At 50.6% G+C, this 19357-nt stretch overlaps 1 protein-coding gene across 2 annotated transcripts in view; it reads left to right on the forward strand.

The window, feature by feature from the left end:
• Nucleotides 1-1523: 1523 nt before the first annotated feature.
• Nucleotides 1524-19357, forward strand: part of LOC136588417 (uncharacterized) — a 54016-nt gene continuing 36182 nt past the window's right edge. The window contains exons 1-2 of one of the 2 annotated variants that reach the window (XM_066587609.1): nt 1524-1677; nt 11658-11780. In XM_066587609.1, coding sequence (XP_066443706.1) covers nt 1597-1677; nt 11658-11780 — 204 coding nt within the window. In that variant the 5' untranslated portion in view covers nt 1524-1596. The remainder of the gene's footprint in view (nt 1678-11657; nt 11781-19357) is intronic. The other variant, XM_066587617.1, reaches the window with a different exon arrangement.

The raw sequence follows: 19357 nt of genomic DNA on the forward strand, positions 1-19357 counted from the left end.
CCTCCTCCTTGGTTCCGTGGGAGTAGAGGAGAAGGGAAGAGTTTTGTTGCGCACGCTATCGGCCATGAATCCCATGACTGCTCCATGCTTATCAAAGAAGTGGTGTTTATGTAGTGGCCCAGAACAACAGGGCTCCATTCATAGAAATGCATGCTATATGCATTTGCTTCTGCGCATGCGCAGACGAGCTGTCACTGCTCGGGAGCGCGCTGGAGCGGCCATTCTGTACCATCCTCTGTTAGAGGAAGGTGCAGAGCCATCCAGCTGTCCTGAGAAGCCGCCCAGCTGTCCCGAGAAGCCGCCCAGCTGTCCCGCCGTCCAGCTGTCCCGCCGTCCTGGTAAGTGATGGGCTGGGGGGGGGGGGGGCTGCCGCTGCGCTGGAGGCGGGCTGCGCCGGGGGGGGCTGCCGCTGTGATGGGGGGGCTGCCGCTGTGCGGGGGGGGGGGGGGCTGCGCCGGTTACCTGCTGCCTGGCGGTGGGTGACTGGTCAGCCGTGTTCACTCCAGGGGTCCGGTCAGCGGCTGCGGGGCGTCTGGTTGTCAGGGAGACACAGCTGGTAGCGTCTCGGGAGCGTGCACGTCGGGCTACAGCAAGCGACGGGAAAAGAGCTGGCGGCCATCTTGGGAAAATTTTTATAAGTTGCTGAAACGCTGGAACGGTAAGTACAAAGCAGCTAGAAAGGTCATTTACAGGGGGGCTTAGTAATGTATGCTTAATAAGGGGGCAAAAAAAAAAAAAAAAATCCACTCCTGCCTCGAGACATCTCCTTTAAGGTAAGCCTCAGTGGGGGTACCACCCATTTAACAGCCGGCCCTCGGTTCCTTGGTCGGGTCCCCTTGCTACCCTCAGGGTGGGAGACAGTTGAGCCCCGTCACAAGGCCCAAACTCTACCACGCCATCTCCTAGGCTGATGGCCTGCTCCTCGAAGCTGCATTTACAATTTTAAAGTATGGGATTGTGTGCTGTCAGTGCAGCTGTGCCCCCCTTCCCTCCACTCCGCTGGTGTATTTGTCAAAAAACATTAAAAATAAGCCAGGGGGCATTATTTTTTGGAGAGGAGATCAGGCCAGGGACACTATTGTTAGGCTACATTCACATATACAGACCTACCTTGAAATGGGCATCAAAAGCAACATTTTACCTGGGTGTCTTTACATGGGGCGCAAAATGCTGCTGAATATTGGCAACAAATTCTGCAGCATTTCTGCATCCAAAACAGTCAAAATCGGCTTCAATGAGGATTTTGACTTTAAATCAGCTGCGCACGTAACTTTTAATAGAAATACATTTCTGGTATACTGTCATTACATGTGATATGATTTCAGGTGGTCATGAAGCATCAAATATTTGTTTTCCCATCATAGAGATAGCCAAGAACATTTAAACCTTACTAACTGGAAGAGCAGGTTGGATGCAGCATGGGACAGTAAGCTCCGGGCGGTTTACATTCTTCCTGATCATAAGTCTTTCTGACGTGTCACTTAGGGAACTATATACGTACATCCCATATATACACAGCATTCTTCAGTCTCCCTGTCTCCACGCAGGCTTGCTGTAAACATTCGAGTCGTGGCCATAGCTTCCATCAGTGCAGATATGGCACAACATCGGATTATGACCATCCTGCTGTTTGTGTCCCTATCGCTCTGCTTTGAGGTCGCACAGTCTAAATTGAAGGTAAAGTAAACTCTTTATATCAGATTTTGTATTTTACACATTGTATATTTGCAGTTATATAGAGAGTTCAGGCTTCTATATTTAGATTCTCTCTGTGTTAACAATAGAGAACATTTATTACAAAAAGCTGAGGAAAAAATATTATATATACACCCTGTCAGAGGCTGGAGAAGGATTTCTAAGGGCTCCTGCACACTGGCGTGAGTAATGCATGGCACAATATTGCTCTCACAAACCTTCCAAAACTCCTGAATGCAAGGCATTTTCACATGAAAACAGCCTTGCATCCCTGTGGGCCTAAAGAAATCCCCCATAGCAAGGAGAGAAAAGGAGGTGGAGCTACAGGGGATCTCCTAAAAATCTCCTTATATTTGGAGATATAGGGGGCAGGGCTAGAGGGCTTGCTGGATAGCGGGGTAGGGCTACATCCCTTTGGCCCTGCCCCTCTCTTGACTAGAGAGGAATCACTATAAAAACCCCATCTAGCCCAGCTCCCTATCTCTCCAAATATAAGGAGATCTCTAGGAGATCCCCTGTAGCTCCACCCCCTCCTTCTCCTCTCTATGAAGGATTCATTCAGCCCCGCAGGAATGCAAGGCTGTTTTGCGATCTTCTCCCATTGATTTCAATGGGGCTGGTGCTGCTGCCGGCCCCATTGAAAACAATGGGCGATATTGCTAAGAGAAAGCCCATGCTGCAATTTGTTTTCTGCATAGCACCGTAATGCAGGTAAACATTGCAGACGTTAATAAACACATTCAAAAGAATGGGTTTCATATTAATGCAAGATTGTAATGCACAAATCCACTAGGAATTTGTCTTGATGGAGAAGTAGTAGATGGAAGCACAGAGGGCAAATAATGCTGGAGGCTCAGTATATTGCATTTATATATCTTTGTAGAATGTCTTGGACTCCGTGTCCATGTAGCTTATAATGCTGGAGGTATCAAAACCCAAGCGGAGATTCCCATGCAGTGCAAAATTTAAATCCACGGAATGACAATTAAAGCACTGGATACGCTGCGGAATCCACCTCTAATAATGAATTCCACCAAAATCTGCATTAAAATCTGCATCAAATTTCTTAATGATGCCGTTTTTGGTATGGATTTTCTGCTGTGGAATGTTCGCTGCAGATATTCCCCAGCAAATCCACCCCATGTAGATATAGCCTTTGGGCTTTTACCCACTAGCGCTTTTTTTAACACTGCAATTTCGCAGCGATTATTTTTATTTTTTTCCCCAATGAGATTTTCTAATATTAAAATCGCATCACACAAAAATCACAAATTTGTGCAACACGATTTTTGTGCGATGCAATTTTAACATTAGAAAATCCCACTGAAAAAAATGCAGCGAAATTGCAGCGTTAAAAAAACACTAGTGGGTAAAAGCCCTTACTGTAGAGGCAAAAGGCACAATGAGGAAAGTGTAAGCGCAGCAGCGGTCCTGAAGGTGAGGGACAGATCTCCGTCAGGAACTACTGGAGGCAATGGGACAATTAGGGGAAAAAAAACTAGATGCACACATTGCAAAGTGCCCCCAACGGATGTGTATGTCATGCGTCACATTTATTATGACAGGTAGAAACTTTTTACACCTCACAAAATAGTTTTGAAAAGTGTGTAGAAATTTTTGGTATTAATTGATTAAATGGCTATAAGGGCAGTTTCACAAGGGCAACACAATCGAGCAATTTTCTTACGATGTGATAGTATGCAATGCGATGTATGTGAAGCCCATGCTTTCCTATGGATTCCTTCACAATAGCGATATTTTGTAGGCTGCTACATTGTGGGAGAAATATTTGTGGGTTGCTGAATATTCCCATGATTTGCAATGTTTTTTTAGTCCATGTTTCCCTATGTAGCCTTCCTATGTGTTGCATCATGCAGTGCGATGCAACTTTTAAAGCAGGAAATCCTACTATGTCCCCTAACATAAGCCCTAGCTGCAGTAAAAAAAAAAAACACGCTATATCACCTAAGAGGCGCTGTCCTGTCCGGCATTGCCACTCTTCTCCTCTGAAGATCCAGCTGACTTGCTTATAGTGTTCTCCCACGCTTCCTGGTCAGGAGTTCAAAATCCCCACCACCAGGAAGCGCTAGCTCTGATTGGTTCTTTGAGCTGTGGCTCTGATTGGCTGAACCACGACATTCAAGAACCAATCACAGCCATTCAATGCTGTAATTAGTTTATTGAGCACTGGCTCTGATTGGCTAAGCTTCGGAGGCTCAGATTTTGCCCCCCTGACAAGGAAGTACTGGAGTGAGATTGCTCCAAATTTCCACCTTTTTAAAAAAAATTGCAATTCTTAAATCTGTTTAAAAACTTAATTTCACTCAAACCTGGCCTACTTTTCCAGATATTTTTGAGAAGTGGCGTGAGAGGTGTAACTTCTGTTCTTTATAACACAAATCAATAGTAAATTTGTTTAAAATCAGTTGCACCAAAAAGTGATACTCATGTAGAATTCTGGTGCATGGCCAGTAATAAATGTGTCCCAGCATCAATCGTTCTGCCCCACAGTGTGTAAATACGGAGGCTACATTTTTCTCTGTATTTGCGCCTTACGTATATGGCATATTACTCCAAAATATTGTCTAATAATCTGTGGGGCACATTTGTTAACCACAAATAAGAGCCATTTGTGCCTTTTTTCAACATTTTGAAAACTGGACTATAGAGTGGGTGTGGCTTACTGCTTGGCCATTTATGACTTGGCTATTTTTTTTGTTTTTTTAAGTAGCAAATCTCAGTCCAATAGACAGATGGTCTAAAAACCAGATAAACATCTCTAGGCATTTAAGAAATCATCAAGTGTATCTACATTATATCGTATTTTGATCAAATCTGTCTCATATAATGACAATGTTGCTTCCAGCAAAACTGACTTCAAAGAATTCCCTCATAGCAAATGTCCCCAGCAAAGGCTCAGACCGGCCGCCTGGAAACCTTTTGGACCGCGACAATAAACGCACCCCATATAACAAAATGCACACTGAACACTTCAATCCATTGTCACAAGATGACGGTTGTGATAGAGAAACTGGCAGGCTGCCAGCCATATTGTTGTGTGTGTCAGACCTTAGACCTATCTCAGCTCTCTATAATCCCATGTGGGCCTGTGGCCTTTTGAATATTCACATTTAGAAAGGCAATTCTCTGACATTTCCCTAGGTAATAAGGAATAAGCCCTTTCCCTTCTCCTGGCTCCACCTGCCTGTTTGGTTTAGAATTAGCAGGAGGATACCAAATTGTGTGACTATTTACTTGTTAATAAAGTCTAAGGAAAATCATTCACCTAAGAGATTGGTTCTTACAGATATTCTGGTTCCAACATTCAAATCAGAGGAACATTTTTTAATGAGGATTATTAGTCGTATGAAGACTAGAGATGAGCGAACGTAGTCGTCCGAGCTTGATACTCATTAGAGTATTAGCGTGTTCGAGATGCTCGTTACTCGTAACGAGCACCACGCGATGTTCGGGTTACTTTCACTTTCCTCTCTGAGACGTTAGCGCGCTTTTCTGGCCAATTGAAAGACAGGGAAGGCATTACAACTTCCCCCTGCGACGTTCAAGCCCTATACCACCCCCCTGCAGTGAGTGGCTGGCGAGATCAGGTGTCACCCGAGTATAAAAATCGGCCCCTCCCGCGGCTCGCCTCAGATGCGTTGTGAGATAGCTGAGGGACAGTGGTATCGTGTTGGAGCTGCTGTAGGGAGAGTGTTAGGAGTTAGTGTAGGCTTCAAGAACCCCAACGGTCCTTCTTAGGGCCACATCTAACCATGTGCAGTACGGTGGAGGCTGCTTTTAGTAGTGTTGCACATTTTTTTTTTTTTTGGTATATCGGCCATGCAGAGCATTGCGCCCTGCAGTAATAGTCCAGGGACAGAAGTGGTGGTTAGGCAGGGAGAGCGTTAGGAGTTATTGTAGGCTTCAAGAACCCCAACGGTCCTTCTTAGGGCCACATCCAACCGTGTGCAGTACTGTGGAGGCTGCTTTTAGCAGTGTTGCACATTTTTTTTTTTAGTATATCGGCCGTGCAGAGCATTGCGCCCTGCAGTAATACTCCAGGGATAGAATTGTGTAGGCAGGGCCAGAAGACATATATTATAGATTGAATATACGCAGTGGTCCTTTTGAAAAAAATATTTGAAAAAAATCTATTTGGCCTGCCTGTCACTGTGCTCAGTGTTCTGGGTCCGTGTCTGCTGGGGGTAGTATTTCTCCAAATAAATACGCAGCCAGCTAAGTGTTACAGCAGGCTTGCGCCAAATTATTTCCTGGCGTTCCGTAAGCGAACTCAGCCTCCAACCACAGGCCAATAAGCGGCACATTTAATTACAGTGTTGTGTTTCTGCATTCCTGGTAATACAGCATGCTGAGGGGTAGGGGTAGGCCTAGAGGACGTGGGCACGGCTGAGGACGCGGAGGCCCTAGTCCGGGTGTGGGCACAGTCCGAGCTCCTGATCCAGGTGTATCGCAGCCGACTGCTGCAGGATTAGGAGAGAGGCACGTTTCTGGCGTCCCCACATTCATCGCACAATTAATGGGTCCACGCGGTAGACCTTTATTAGAAAATGAGCAGTGTGAGCAGGTCCTGTCGTGGATGGCAGAAAGTGCTTCCAGCAACCTATCGTCCACCCAGAGTTCTGCGCCGTCCACTGCTGCAACTCAGAATCCTCTGGCTGCTGCTCCTCCTTCCTCCCAGCCTCCTCACTCCATGAAAATGAGACATTCCAAGGAGCGGTCAGACTCCCAGGAACTGTTCTCGGGCCCCTGCTCAGATTGGGCAGCAGTGGTTCCTCTCCCACCAGAGGAGTTTATCGTGACTGATGCCCAACCATTGCAAAGTTCCCGGGGTCTGGGGGATGAGGCTAGGGACTTCCGGTAACTGTCTCAAGACCTTTCAGTGGGTGAGGAGGCCGATGACGATGAGACACAGTTGTCTATCAGTGAGGTAGTAGTAAGGGCATTAAGTCCGAGGGAGGAGCGCACCGAGGATTCTGAGGAAGAGCAGCAGGACAATGAGGTGACTGACCCCACCTGGTTTGCTACGCCTACTGAGGACAGGTCTTCAGAGGGGGAGGCAAGGGCAGCAGCAGGGCAGGTTGCAAGAGGCAGTGCGGTGGCCACGTGTAAAGAGGCAGGGCCAGACCAAATAATCCACCAACTGTTTCCCAAAGCGCCCCCTCGCGCCATGTCACCCTGCAGAGGCCGAGGTGCTCAAAGGTCTGGCAGTTTTTCACTGAGAGTGCAGACGACCGACGAACAGTGGTGTGCAACCTTTGTCGCGCCAAGATCAGCCGGGGAGCCACCACCACCAGCCTCACCACCACCAGCATGCGCAGACATATGATGGCCAAGCACCCCACAAGGTGGGACGAAGGCCGTTCACCGCCTCCGGTTTGCACCGCTGCCTCTCCCCCTGTGCCCCAACCTGCACTGAGATCCAACCCCACTCTGAGGACACAGGCACTACCGTCTCCTGGCCTGCACCCACACCCTCACCTCCGCTGTCCTCGGCCCCATCCACCAATGTCTGTCAGCGCAGCGCCCAGCCGTCGCTAGCGCAAGTGTTTGAGCGCAAGCGCAAGTACGCCGCCACGCTCCCGCACGCTCAAGCGTTAAACATGCACGTAGCCAAATTTATCAGCCTGGAGATGCTGCCATATAGGGTTGTGGAAACGGAGTCCTTCAAAAGTATGATGGCGGCTGCGGCCCCGCGCTACTCAGTTCCCAGTCGCCACTACTTTTCCCGATGTGCCGTCCCAGCCCTGCACGACCACGTCTCCCGCAACATTGTACGCGCCCTCACCAACGCGGTTACTACCAAGGTCCACTTAACAACGGACACGTGGACAAGCACAGGCGGGCAGAGCCACTATATCTCCCTGACTTCACATTGGGTGAATTTAGTGGAGGCTGGGACAGAGTCAGAGCCTGGGACCGCTCACGTCCTACCCACCCCCAGAATTGCGGGCCCCAGCTCGGTGGTGGTATCTGCGGCGGTGTATGCTTCCTCCACTAAACCACCCTCCTCCTCCTCCTCCTCCAACGCAACCTCTGTCTCGCAATCAAGATGTGTCAGCAGTAGCAGCACGTCGGCAGCAGTCGTTGTCGCGCGTCGTGGCAGCACAGCGGTGGGCAAGCGTCAGCAGGCCGTGCTGAAACTACTCAGCTTAGGAGATAGGAGGCACACGGCCCACGAACTGCTGCAGGGTCTGACAGAGCAGACCGACCGCTGGCTTGCGCCGCTGAGCCTCCAACCGGGCATGGTCGTGTGTGACAATGGCCGTAACCTGGTGGCAGCTCTGCAGCTCGGCAGCCTCACGCACGTGCCATGCCTGGCCCACGTCTTTAATTTGGTGGTTTAGCGCTTTCTGAAAAGCTACCCACGCTTGTCAGACCTGCTCGGAAAGGTGCATCGGCTCTGCGCACATTTCCGCAAGTCCCACACGGATGCTGCCACCCTGCGCACCCTGCAACATCGGTTTAATCTGCCAGTGCACCGACTGCTGTGCGACGTGCCCACACGGTGGAACGCTACGCTCCACATGTTGGCCAGGCTCTATGAGCAGCGTAGAGCTATAGTGGAATACCAACTCCAACATGGGCGGCGCAGTGGGAGTCAGCCTCCTCAACTATTTTCAGAAGAGTGGGCCTGGTTGGCAGACATCTGCCAGGTCCTTCGAAACTTTGAGGAGTCTACCCAGGTGGTGAGCGGCGATGCTGCAATCATTAGCGTCACCATTCCTCTGCTATGCCTGTTGAGAAGTTCCCTGCAAAGCATAAAGGCAGACGCTTTGCGCTCGGAAACAGAGCCGGGGGAAGACAGTACGTCGCTGGATAGTCAGAGCACCCTCCTGTCTATATCTCAGCGCGATGAGGAGGAGGAGGAGGAGGATGAGGAGGAGGGGGAAGACACAGCTTGGCCCACTGGTGAGGGTACACATGCTGCTGGCCTGTCATCCTTTCAGCGTGTATGGCCTGAGGAGGAGGAGGAGGAGGATCCTGAAAGTGATCTTCCTAGTGCGGACAGCCATGTGTTGCGTACAGGTACCCTGGCACACATGGCTGACTTCATGTTAGGATGCCTTTCTCATGACCCTCGCGTTACACGCATTCTGGCCACTACGGATTACTGGGTGTACACACTGCTCGACCCACGGTATAAGGAGAACCTTTCCACTCTCATACCCGAAGAGGAAAGGGGTTCGAGAGTGTTGCTATACCACAGAACCCTGGCGGACAAACTGATGGTAAAATTCCCATACGACAGCGCTAGTGGCCGAAGGCGCAGTTCCGAGGGCCAGGTAGCAGGGGAGGCGCGGAGATCAGGCAGCATGTAGCACAGGCAGGCCAACACTCTTTAAGGCCCTTGACAGCTTTATGGCTCCCCAGCAAGACTGTGTCACCGCTCCCCAGTCATGGCTGAGTTGGCGGGAGCACTGTAAAAGGATGGTGAGGGAGTACGTAGCCGATCGCACGACCGTCCTCCGTGACACCTCTGCCCCCTACAACTACTGGGTGTCGAAGCTGGACACGTGGCCTGAACTCGCGCTGTATGCCCTGGAGGTGCTTGCTTGTCCTGCGGCTAGCGTCTTGTCAGAGAGGGTGTTTAGTGCGGCTGGGGGAATCATCACAGATAAGCGTACCCGCCTGTCAACCGACAGTGCCGACAGGCTAACACTCATCAAGATGAACAAAGCCTGGATTTCCCCAGACTTCTCTTCTCCACCAGCGGACAGCAGCGATACCTAAGCAATAGGTAGGCTGCACCCGCGGATGGAAGCATCGTTCTGTATCCCCATCAAAAACGGGGACCTTTTCGCTTCATCAATCTGTGTATAATATTCCTCCTCCTCCTCCTGCTCCTCCTCCTGAAACCTCACATAATCACGCCAAACGGGCAATTTTTCTTAGGCCCACAAGGCTCAGTCATATAATTTTTCAAAACAATTTTTATACGTTTCAATGCTCATTAAAGCGTTGAAACTTTCACCTCCACCAATTTTTATTTTAACTGGGCTGCCTCCTGGCCTAGTTACCAATTAAGCCACATTAACCAAAGCGATTAATGGGTTTCACCTGCCCTCTTGGTTGGCCATAGCCAATTTTTCTGATGTACATTAGTACTGTTGATACAGCAATTTTTGGGGGCCCTCGCCTACAGTGTAATCAAATGAATTTTTAGCCCACCTGCATTACAGCTGACGTTACATCCGCTGTGTTGGGCAATGCAATGGGATATTTTTATGTACCGCCGGTGGCTTCCTGGCACCCACCCATGCTGTGGGTCCACAAGGAGTTGTAAATGCATCTGTTTCCACTTTTAAAGAACCCCAGTCTGACTGGGGCATGCAGTGTGGGCCGAAGCCCACCTGCATTAAACATGACATTACTACCTCAGCTGTGTTGGGCAATGCAATGGGATATATTTATGTACAGTCGGTGGGTTCCAGGGAGCCACCCATGCTGTGGGTCCACAGGGAGTTGTAAATGCATCTGTTTCCACTTCTAAAGAACCCCAGTCTGACTGGGGCATGCAGTGTGGGCCGAAGCCCACCTGCATTAAACATGACATTACTACCTCAGCTGTGATGGGCAATGCAATGGGATATTTTTATGTACCGCCGGTGGGTTCCAGGGAGCCACCCATGCTGTGGGTGCACATGGAATTCCCATTGCGGAGTTGTACCTGCCTGTGACTATATATAAAAAACCGCGGTCTGACTGGGGCATGCAGACACTTTGACAGAATGAATAGTGTGTGGCACATAGGTTCCCCATTGCTATGCCCACATGTGCAGCTCCAGATGGAGGTGGCACAGGATTGGATTTCTCATTGCTTCTGTACAGCATTGTGGGCTATCACCCCGCCCCTTTTAAAGAGGGTCGCTGCCTAGCCGTGCCAACCCTTTTGCAGTGTGTGCCTGCTTTTCCTGTGGCAGACGCACTTATAAATAGACATGAGGGTGGCGTGGCATGAGGGCAGCTGAAGGCTGGGCAGGGACAGTTTGGTGTGCGCTGTGGACACTGGGTCGTGGGGGGGGGGATTTGGCAGCATGTAACCCAGGAGAAGTGGCAGCGGAGTGTCATGCAGGCAGTGATTGTGCTTTGTTGGAGGTAGTGTGGTGCTTAGCTAAGGTATGCATTGCTAATGAGGGCTTTTCAGATGTTAAAGTTGTTGGGGGGGGGCACTCTTGCTGCTATTGTGGCTTAATAGTGGGACCTGGGAACTTGAGATGCAGCAAACATGTAGCCCCTCGCCTGCCCTATCCGTTTCTGTGTCGTTCCCATCACTTTCTTGAATTGCCCAGATTTTCACAAATGAAAACCTTAGCGAACATCGGCGATATACAAAAATGCTCGAGTCGCCCATTGACTTCAATGGGGTTCGTTACTCGAAACGAACCCTCGAGCATCGCGAAAAATTTGTCCCGAGTAACGAGCACCCGAGCATTTTGGTGCTCGCTCATCTCTAATGAAGACCCAAGTCAACATGAAGTAGATTTTCAGAATCGGGTGGGCCAGCTCAAAACACATCAAAACTCATTGGAGTGCAGGGCCCAGAACACCCCAAATGGCATAGCTGCGTACCTGGTTATAATTAACTTGTCACTTTGGTATCGCTGAATAGGTAAAATCATGGCTGTAAATATGCCAGGCATATATTCCCAATCAGGGGCACTGCTGATCTCCTAGGGAGGGCAGGCATGTGGCAGCATGATCAGCAGTAAGTCCAGGGTGCTGCATACATCCAGGGAAATCGTTTATAAAAGGCTCCCTTCAATGAGACTTTAATGACATGCAGTAGATTCTTCATGGAATCCAGGAGGTCGCTCCCTTTTCTGGGAGTCTTAAGGACATTCTGGGTGACCAATATGAATCGTCTTTACTTCTTGCTGTGACATAAATGAAACTTTATAAACAAATTCACTAAACATTTATTCCCTGTGTTTTACATTTAGAAGGATGGAGATCCGTGTATATATAGTGCTAAATGTAAAAGCCGGTGTTGTCACAGGGATTCCCCTAGGGGCTCTGGAAAATGTGTCCGAAAATCCTCGCCAGGTGTGAGATGCTACGGCCCGGTGAGTACCTGTAAGCCGCTGTTGTACTGGTTTCCCTCCCATGCACTCAGTATAAGGGCTCATTTCCACGGACGTATGCATAAAATGTGTGAGTCGGGGTATCGCTGTGTATATGGTATTCACTACATGCAGGTAAGATAGGGCTGGTCTATCTTTTCCCGGAAGTACAAATTACGGCCGGGAAAAGAGGTGATGAAAATGAAACCACTGAAATCCCATAGAGATCCGTGGTTTGGTTTTGTCCCGTTATATGGCTGTGATTATCACGGCAGTAAAAGCGGAAAAAAACACGATCATCTGAATCCGCTCTAAAATAAACCATGCTGCATATTTTTTACATGTGTTTTATGCACCATGAATAACACCCATGTGAGTGGGACATGCGAAAATCAACGTATTTGAATTGCTACGATGCACCGCGTAATACGCTATTCAAATACGGTCGTGTGAATGAGCCCTAATTTCTTGTTCAGACAGGCTTTAAACTGACAGATCTGTGTCATCCTTCAAATGTGAAACTGCATGAGTGAGAATTCCCACTGGATGACCTGCAGCTCGGATCGGCAGAGCATTCAATACAAATTCAAAGTAATGCTGATTAAGCCGCAGATTTGGGTGCGGAATCTGTGACCAATTGTGCAACTATATCTTACCATGTGAACGCGGCCGGAGGGCCTTCTGTCTGTTTGAGGGCTTATTCAGACAACCGTATATCAGCCGCGTATTCACGCCGGCCGATGTACGGCATCCCTATCTGCAGGGTGAGGAGGCTGGAAGAGCCAGGAGCAGTGCACTGAGCTCCCGCCCCCTCTCCGCCCCTCTGTGTTATTTGCAATAAGGGGAGACAGGATTGGGGTGGAGCTAATTCCTGGAACTTAGCCCCGCCCCTGTCCCACCTCCTCTCATTGCTGTCAGAGCCAGCAATGCTAGCGGCCGCCGTGCCCGCACCACCAGTCATGCCACCCGGGTTACAGGAGTGCGGCGCAGGGGAGCCCCGGTTCTAGTAATCTCCCCGGGCCGCTGTAAAACTGGTCACCGCCGGGTTGCTAGGGAGGCAGCAGGTGCTTCTCTAAGTTACTTGACTACCTAGCTGGCTTCCCTGGTAACGGTCTGCTCTGCAAGGCTGGGGGCGTGTCCCCAGCACCTCCTTGATGGGCCCTGCTGCTGTCAGGCTCCCCGCCCCAATCAGCTGCTAGGGCGGGAGCTCCGACAGCATTTAAAAGTGTGTGTTTTCCTTCCAGCCCTTGCCAGTGTTAGTTTGGTTCTCCAGCTACCTGTTGCCAACCCGGATTGTCTGACCATTCTACCGTTTGTTTGTCTTCAGTGTCTGTTTGTCATCCCGTGTCCCGCTTCTCTAGTGAGGGTAGGGACCGCCGCCCAGTTGTTGCCCTGGGGGTTAGCCCAGGGGGGCAAGTAGGCAGGGACAGGGGTTGCAGGATATCTCAGGGACCACCATATCCCGGACACTGTCCTGACAGTAACACTGGCCGAACGAAGGTCAGACCCTTGCATCCGCCCGGCAACTTTGAACCCCTCGATGGAGGCCGTGGCGGCTTTAGCGAACCAGGTCCAGGTCCTTACGAACTTTGTCCAGGACATGACCGCCCGCATGCAGTTACAGGAACAAGTGGCGGCTGCAGGTCCCATGCAGCCCCCTTCCGCTCCAGGAACAATGTCAGAACCTCGAGACACGCTTCCGGATTGCTTCTCCGGAGAGAGAGGTCAGTTTTTTGCATTTAGAGAGAGCTGCAAGCTCTACTTTGATCTCCGCCCCCACTCCTCTGGTACTGAATACCAGAAAGTGGGAATTGTAATTACCCGCCTGAGGGGAGAGCCCCAAAATTGGGCTTTCTCGTTACCAGCTGGTTCTCCCGCCCGACTATCCCTTGACGCCTTTTTTTCGCCTTGGGTCAAATTTATGACGAACCCGACCGGGCCGGCTACGAAGTCTCCAAGCTTCTGGCCCCGCGCCAGGGTTGCAAGATGGCGGAGGACTACTGTTCCCAATTCCGCCAATATTGTACGGAATCCGGGTGGAATGATGCCGCCCTAAAAGACCTATTTTTGAGTGGTCTGTCTGAGGGTCTTAAGGACCTACTCGTGGCCCACCCAGAGCCAAGAACCCTGGAACAAACCATGTCGCTGGCTATTCGGGCCAACCGACGTTTGAGGGCCAGACATGCCGCTCGGACCACTCCACTCCCCACGCCCACTTCTTCTACTGACCCAACTTTTTCACCTCCCACCACCGAGGCCATGGAGCTGGGAGCCATGAACCCCAAGCAACGACGGGAATATCGCCTGAAGAAGAACCTCTGCTTCTACTGTGGGGAGCCGGGTCACCGCATTGCAACCTGCGCTAAGAAGCCACGGCAGAAAAACTCCCGCTCCTAGGCAGTTGTCGGGAGGACTGTCTAGGAGCCAAGGTACTCCCTGTGTTGTCCAAAATGTTATCGCCCTGCACCCTAGAATTCCATTCTTTCCACCGTACTGGGCAAGCCTTCGTTGATTCTGGGGCTGCTGCTAATTTCGTGAACTTTAATTTCGTTGTTCAACTGTCCGGGGTTTTGTTACGTTTAGAGACTCCGATTTTTGTTTCAGGAGTGGACTCCACTCCACTGCAAGCAGGGGTAGTTAATCTGGTTACCCCTGAGGTAAGGTTTACTATAGGAGCCCTACACGTTGAAACCTGCACATTTCTGGTGATGAGAGATTTGTCTGTGGACGTCGTCCTAGGTCTCCCCTGGCTCCGGGAGCACAATCCGGTAGTAAATTGGGACACGTTGGAACTGGTAGAGTGGGGTCCCCGCTGTGCTAACTACCTATGTCCGGTGGAGGTGGGGATTTCCACCTGCGAGGGAATTCCCCTACCAGATTACCTTTCCGAGTTCTCGGACGTTTTCTCCAAGCAATTATCTAAAGCCCTGCCCCCTCATAGGGAATGGGACTGTAAAATCGATTTGATTCCTGGGGCCAAACTTCCTAAGGGCCGCATTTATAATGTTACGGTTCCAGAGAGAGAATCCATGAGGGACTATATCCAGGACAGCTTGGCCAAGGGGCACATCCGGCCCTCAGAATCCCCGGTGGGTGCCGGGTTTTTCTTTGTTGAGAAAAAGGATGGGGGTCTCCGGCCCTGTATTGACTACAGAGAGCTAAATAAGATCACAGTCAGAAACCAGTATGCCCTTCCGCTCATTCCTGACCTCCTCAACCAGGTCGCTGGTGCCCAATGGTTTTCTAAACTTGATCTCAGGGGGGCATACAACCTCATTCGCATTCGGGAGGGGGATGAGTGGAAAACTGCCTTCAATACGCCTCTCGGTCATTTTGAATACCTAGTAATGCCTTTTGGATTGTGTAACGCCCCTGCCATTTTTCAGGGGTACATGAATTCTGTGTTTCAGGATATCATGGGGGTGTTTGTCGTTGTATATCTGATCGACATTCTGATTTTTTCCTCCGACTTGCCGAGTCACCGTATTCATGTTCAGACCGTGCTAGCTCGACGTAACAAGCTATTTGCTAAGCTCGAGAAATGTGTTTTCGGGGTACAAAAGATATCATTCTTGGGGTATATCATCACGCCATGCGACTTCCAGATGGATCCTGGGAAGGTGAAAGCCATCACGGAGTGGGCCCGGCCAGGTACCTTGAAAGCTCTTCAACGCTTCCTCGGCTTCGCCAATTACTATCGCAAGTTCATTAAAGACTTCTCCGTGGTGGCTAAACCTCTAATGGACCTCACCAGAAAGGGAGCAGATGTGAATACCTGGTCTTCTGATGCTCTTGGGGCCTTCGATAACCTAAAGGCGGCGTTCTCTGCAGCGCCCGTCCTAGTATAACCGGATCTGTCCTGCCCATTTGTGGTGGAGGTAGATGCCTCAGAGTTTGGTGTGGGAGCGGTACTGTCCCAAGGTCCCTCCACACTCACTAACCTTAGACCGTGTGCCTATTTTTCTAGAAAGTTCTCTTCCACTGAACGGAACTACGATATAGGCAACCGGGAATTGCTGGCTATTAAGTGGGCTTTCGAGGAGTGGAGGCATTTTTTGGAAGGAGCTCGTCACCAGATCACGGTACTCACAGACCATAAAAACCTCACCTATTTAGATTCTGCTAAAAGGTTAAATGCTCGGCAAGCCCGCTGGGCCTTGTTTTTCTCTCGGTTCAATTTTTTGTTGTTACCTATAGACCCAGTTCTAAAAATGTCAAGGCTGACCCCCTGTCTAGGAGTTTTGGTTCTCCGGAACCTTCCGAGTCTGAGCCTGAGAGCATTCTCTCCCCTGGGGTGGTCCTCGCTGCTGTCTCCTCCGACCTTTCACTTCTCATACACGCCGCTCAACAATCCGCCCCTGAAGCCCTTCCGGAAGGCAAACTTTTTGTTCCGTTGTCACTGAGACTGAAAGTGTTAGAGGAGACACATGCTTCAGTCCTAGCAGGACACCCCGGTATCAGGGGTACTCTAGAGTTAGTATCCAGACTCTATTGGTGGCCGCATATGGCCAGGGATGTACGGTTATTTGTGTCCGCGTGCCCGGTTTGCGCAAGGGGGAAGAATCTCAGGAGACGTCCTGAGGGTCCTCTTCTTCCCTTGCCCATTCCGTCCAGGCCATGGTCCCATTTGTCAATGGATTTTATTACTGATCTGCCATCCTCGCTGGGGAATACGGTCATTTGGGTCATAGTTGACCGTTTCTCTAAAATGTCACATTTCGTTCCGCTTTGTAAGTTGCCTAACGCCAAACTTCTGTCTGAAATGTTCATAAAGGAGATTGTTCGGCTACATGGGATCCCTGAGGATATTGTGTCAGATAGAGGGGTACAGTTCGTCGCTCGCTTCTGGCGAGTTTTCTGTAAAAATCTAAATGTTAATTTGTCTTTTTCCTCCGCCTTCCATCCCGAGAGTAACGGACAAATGGAACGGATGAATCAAGAACTTATCCAGTACCTGCGACTTTTAGTCTCTGATAACCAGTTTCAGTGGGCCAACTACTTACCTCTCGCCGAATTTGCTATTAACAACCATGTTAACTCGTCTTCCCTACTGTCACCATTTTTCTGTAACTATGGGTTCCCTCCCCATTTCTCGCTGTCTACTCCTTTTGTCTCGAACAATCCGGCCGCTGACATATCCTCTGAGGAACTGTGCACAGTTCGGGCCCAGGTTCGTAAGAACCTTCAGGGTTCCCAAGAGAAACTGCGTAAATACTCTAAGAAAAGATGTACTATCTCAGCAACGTTTGTGGTCGGGAGCAAGTTTTATTGTCATCCAAGAATCTAAGACTTAAGGTTCCCTCCATGAAACTTGCTCCTCGGTTCATTGGCCCATTTACTATTTCGCAGGTTATCAACCCGGTGTCATATAAGCTGTCACTTCCTGACTCTTGGAAGGTCCACAAGGTTTTTCATAAAAGCTTGCTTAAAAAGTACGTGACTCCAGTTCTACCCACCCAGAACCCGCCCCCTCCTTCTTTGGTACAGGGGGAACTGGAGTATGAAGTAGAAAGGCTTGTTGACGCCCGACGGGTTAGAGGTGTGCTGCAGTACCTGGTCCACTGGAGAGGATTTGGCCCTGAGGATAGGACGTGGGTCCCTGCCAGGGATGTTCATGTGCCACGCCTAGTCTGATCATTCCACAGGGCTTTCCCGCTCAAGCCCGCTCCTGGCCATGGGGGTCCGGTGTCCCCCCGTAGAAGGGGGGGGGTACTGTCAGAACCAGCAATGCTAGCGGCCGCCGTGCCCGCACCACCAGTCATGCCACCCAGCTTACAGGAGTGCGGCGCAGGGGAGCCCCGGTTCTAGTAATCTCCCCGGGCCGCTGTAAAACTGGTCACCGCCGGGTTGCTAGGGAGGCAGCAGGTGCTTCTCTAAGTTACTTGACTACCTAGCTGGCTTCCCTGGTAACAGTCTGTTCTGCAAGGCTGGGGGCGTGTCCCCAGCACCTCCTTGATGGGCCCTGCTGCTGTCAGGCTCCCCGCCCCAATCAGCTGCTGGGGCGGGAGCTCTGACAGCATTTAAAAGTGTGTGTTTTCCTTCCAGCCCTTGCCAGTGTTAGTTTGGTTCTCCAGCTACACCCGTGTTATTTCTGACTGCCCTATTGTGACCCCGGCTTTCCTGACCTCTGCTTTTGGACCTTGACTACGTTTTTGCCTTCCCCTCTGTACTGTGTACCCTCCTGTTGCCAACCCGGATTGTCTGACCATTCTACCGTTTGTTTGTCTTCAGTGTCTGTTTGTCTCCCCGTGTCCCGCTTCCCTAGTGAGGGTAGGGACCGCCGCCCAGTTGTCGCCCCTGGGGGTTATCCCAGGGGGGCAAGTAGGCAGGGACAGGGGTTGCGGGATATCTCAGGGACCCCCATATCCCAGACACTGTCCTGACAATTGCAAATAGTACAGAGGGACGGATAGGAGGCAGAGGGGGCAAGAGCTCAGAGCACTGCTCCTGGCTCTTCCAGCCTCCTCCTCCTGAAAAGAGAGACGCCGTATATTGGCATGCCAAGATCAGCCGGGGAGCCACCAGTACCAGCCTCACCCCCATATGATGGCCAAGCACCCCACAAGGTGGGACGAAGGCCGTTCACCGCCTCCGGGTCACACCACTGCCTCTCCCCCTGCGCCCCAACCTGCCACTCAGATCCAACCCCCCTCTCAGGACACAGGAACGAGCGCCTCCCAGCCTGCACCAACACCCTCACCTCCTCTGTTCTCGGCCCCATCCAGCAATGACTCTCAGTGCAGCATTCATCTGTCGCTAGCGCAAGCCTTGGAGCGCAAGCGCAAATACGCCGCCACGCACCCGCGGTCTTCCCATCATGGTATTCTACCTATCTGGCCCGAAAAACAACCCAGACTAACTACAGCATGGCGTGTGTGGCGCAGCCAACATGTATTTCCTCTTACGTAACCGCAGCTATCTGGGGCACTGCAATAGGATTTCTTTCTGTATCGTCTGTGAGTTCCTGGGGGCCACCCATGCTGTGGGTGCACACAGACTTCCCATTGAGGTGTTTTACCTGTCTGTCCCCAAAACACTGACATACTTGGGTGCAGAGTGCAGATGGTTTACCCCTTGCGTTGTCGATGATGTATCCAACACCCAAACAGAATGAGTAGTGTGTGGACATATGGAGTCCCCATTGGACACAGGGTCGTGCGGGGGGTTGGGCAGCATGTAACCCAGGAGAAGAGGCAGCGGTGTGTCCCACAGGCAGTGATTTTGCTTGGTTGGCGGTAGTGTGGTACTTAGCTAAGGTATGCATTGCTAATGTGGGTTTGTCCGAAGTAAAAATTGTTAGGGGGGGGGGGCCCACTCTTGCCGCTATTGTGGCTTAATAGTGAGACCTGGGAGCCTGAGATGCAGCCCAGCATGTTGCCCCTCGCCTGCCCTATCCGTTTCTGTGTCGTTTCCATCACTTTCGTAGGTTTTGCAGATTTTCACAAACGAAAACCTTAGCGAGCATCGGTCATATACAAAAATACTCGAGTCACCCATTAACTTAAATGGGGTTCGTTACGCGAAACGAACTCTCAAGCATCACGGAAAGCTCGACTTGAGCAACGAGCACCCAAGCATTT

The sequence above is a fragment of the Eleutherodactylus coqui genome, chromosome 1, assembly GCF_035609145.1.
Source record: "Eleutherodactylus coqui strain aEleCoq1 chromosome 1, aEleCoq1.hap1, whole genome shotgun sequence".
NCBI classification, from domain to species: Eukaryota; Metazoa; Chordata; class Amphibia; order Anura; family Eleutherodactylidae; genus Eleutherodactylus; species Eleutherodactylus coqui.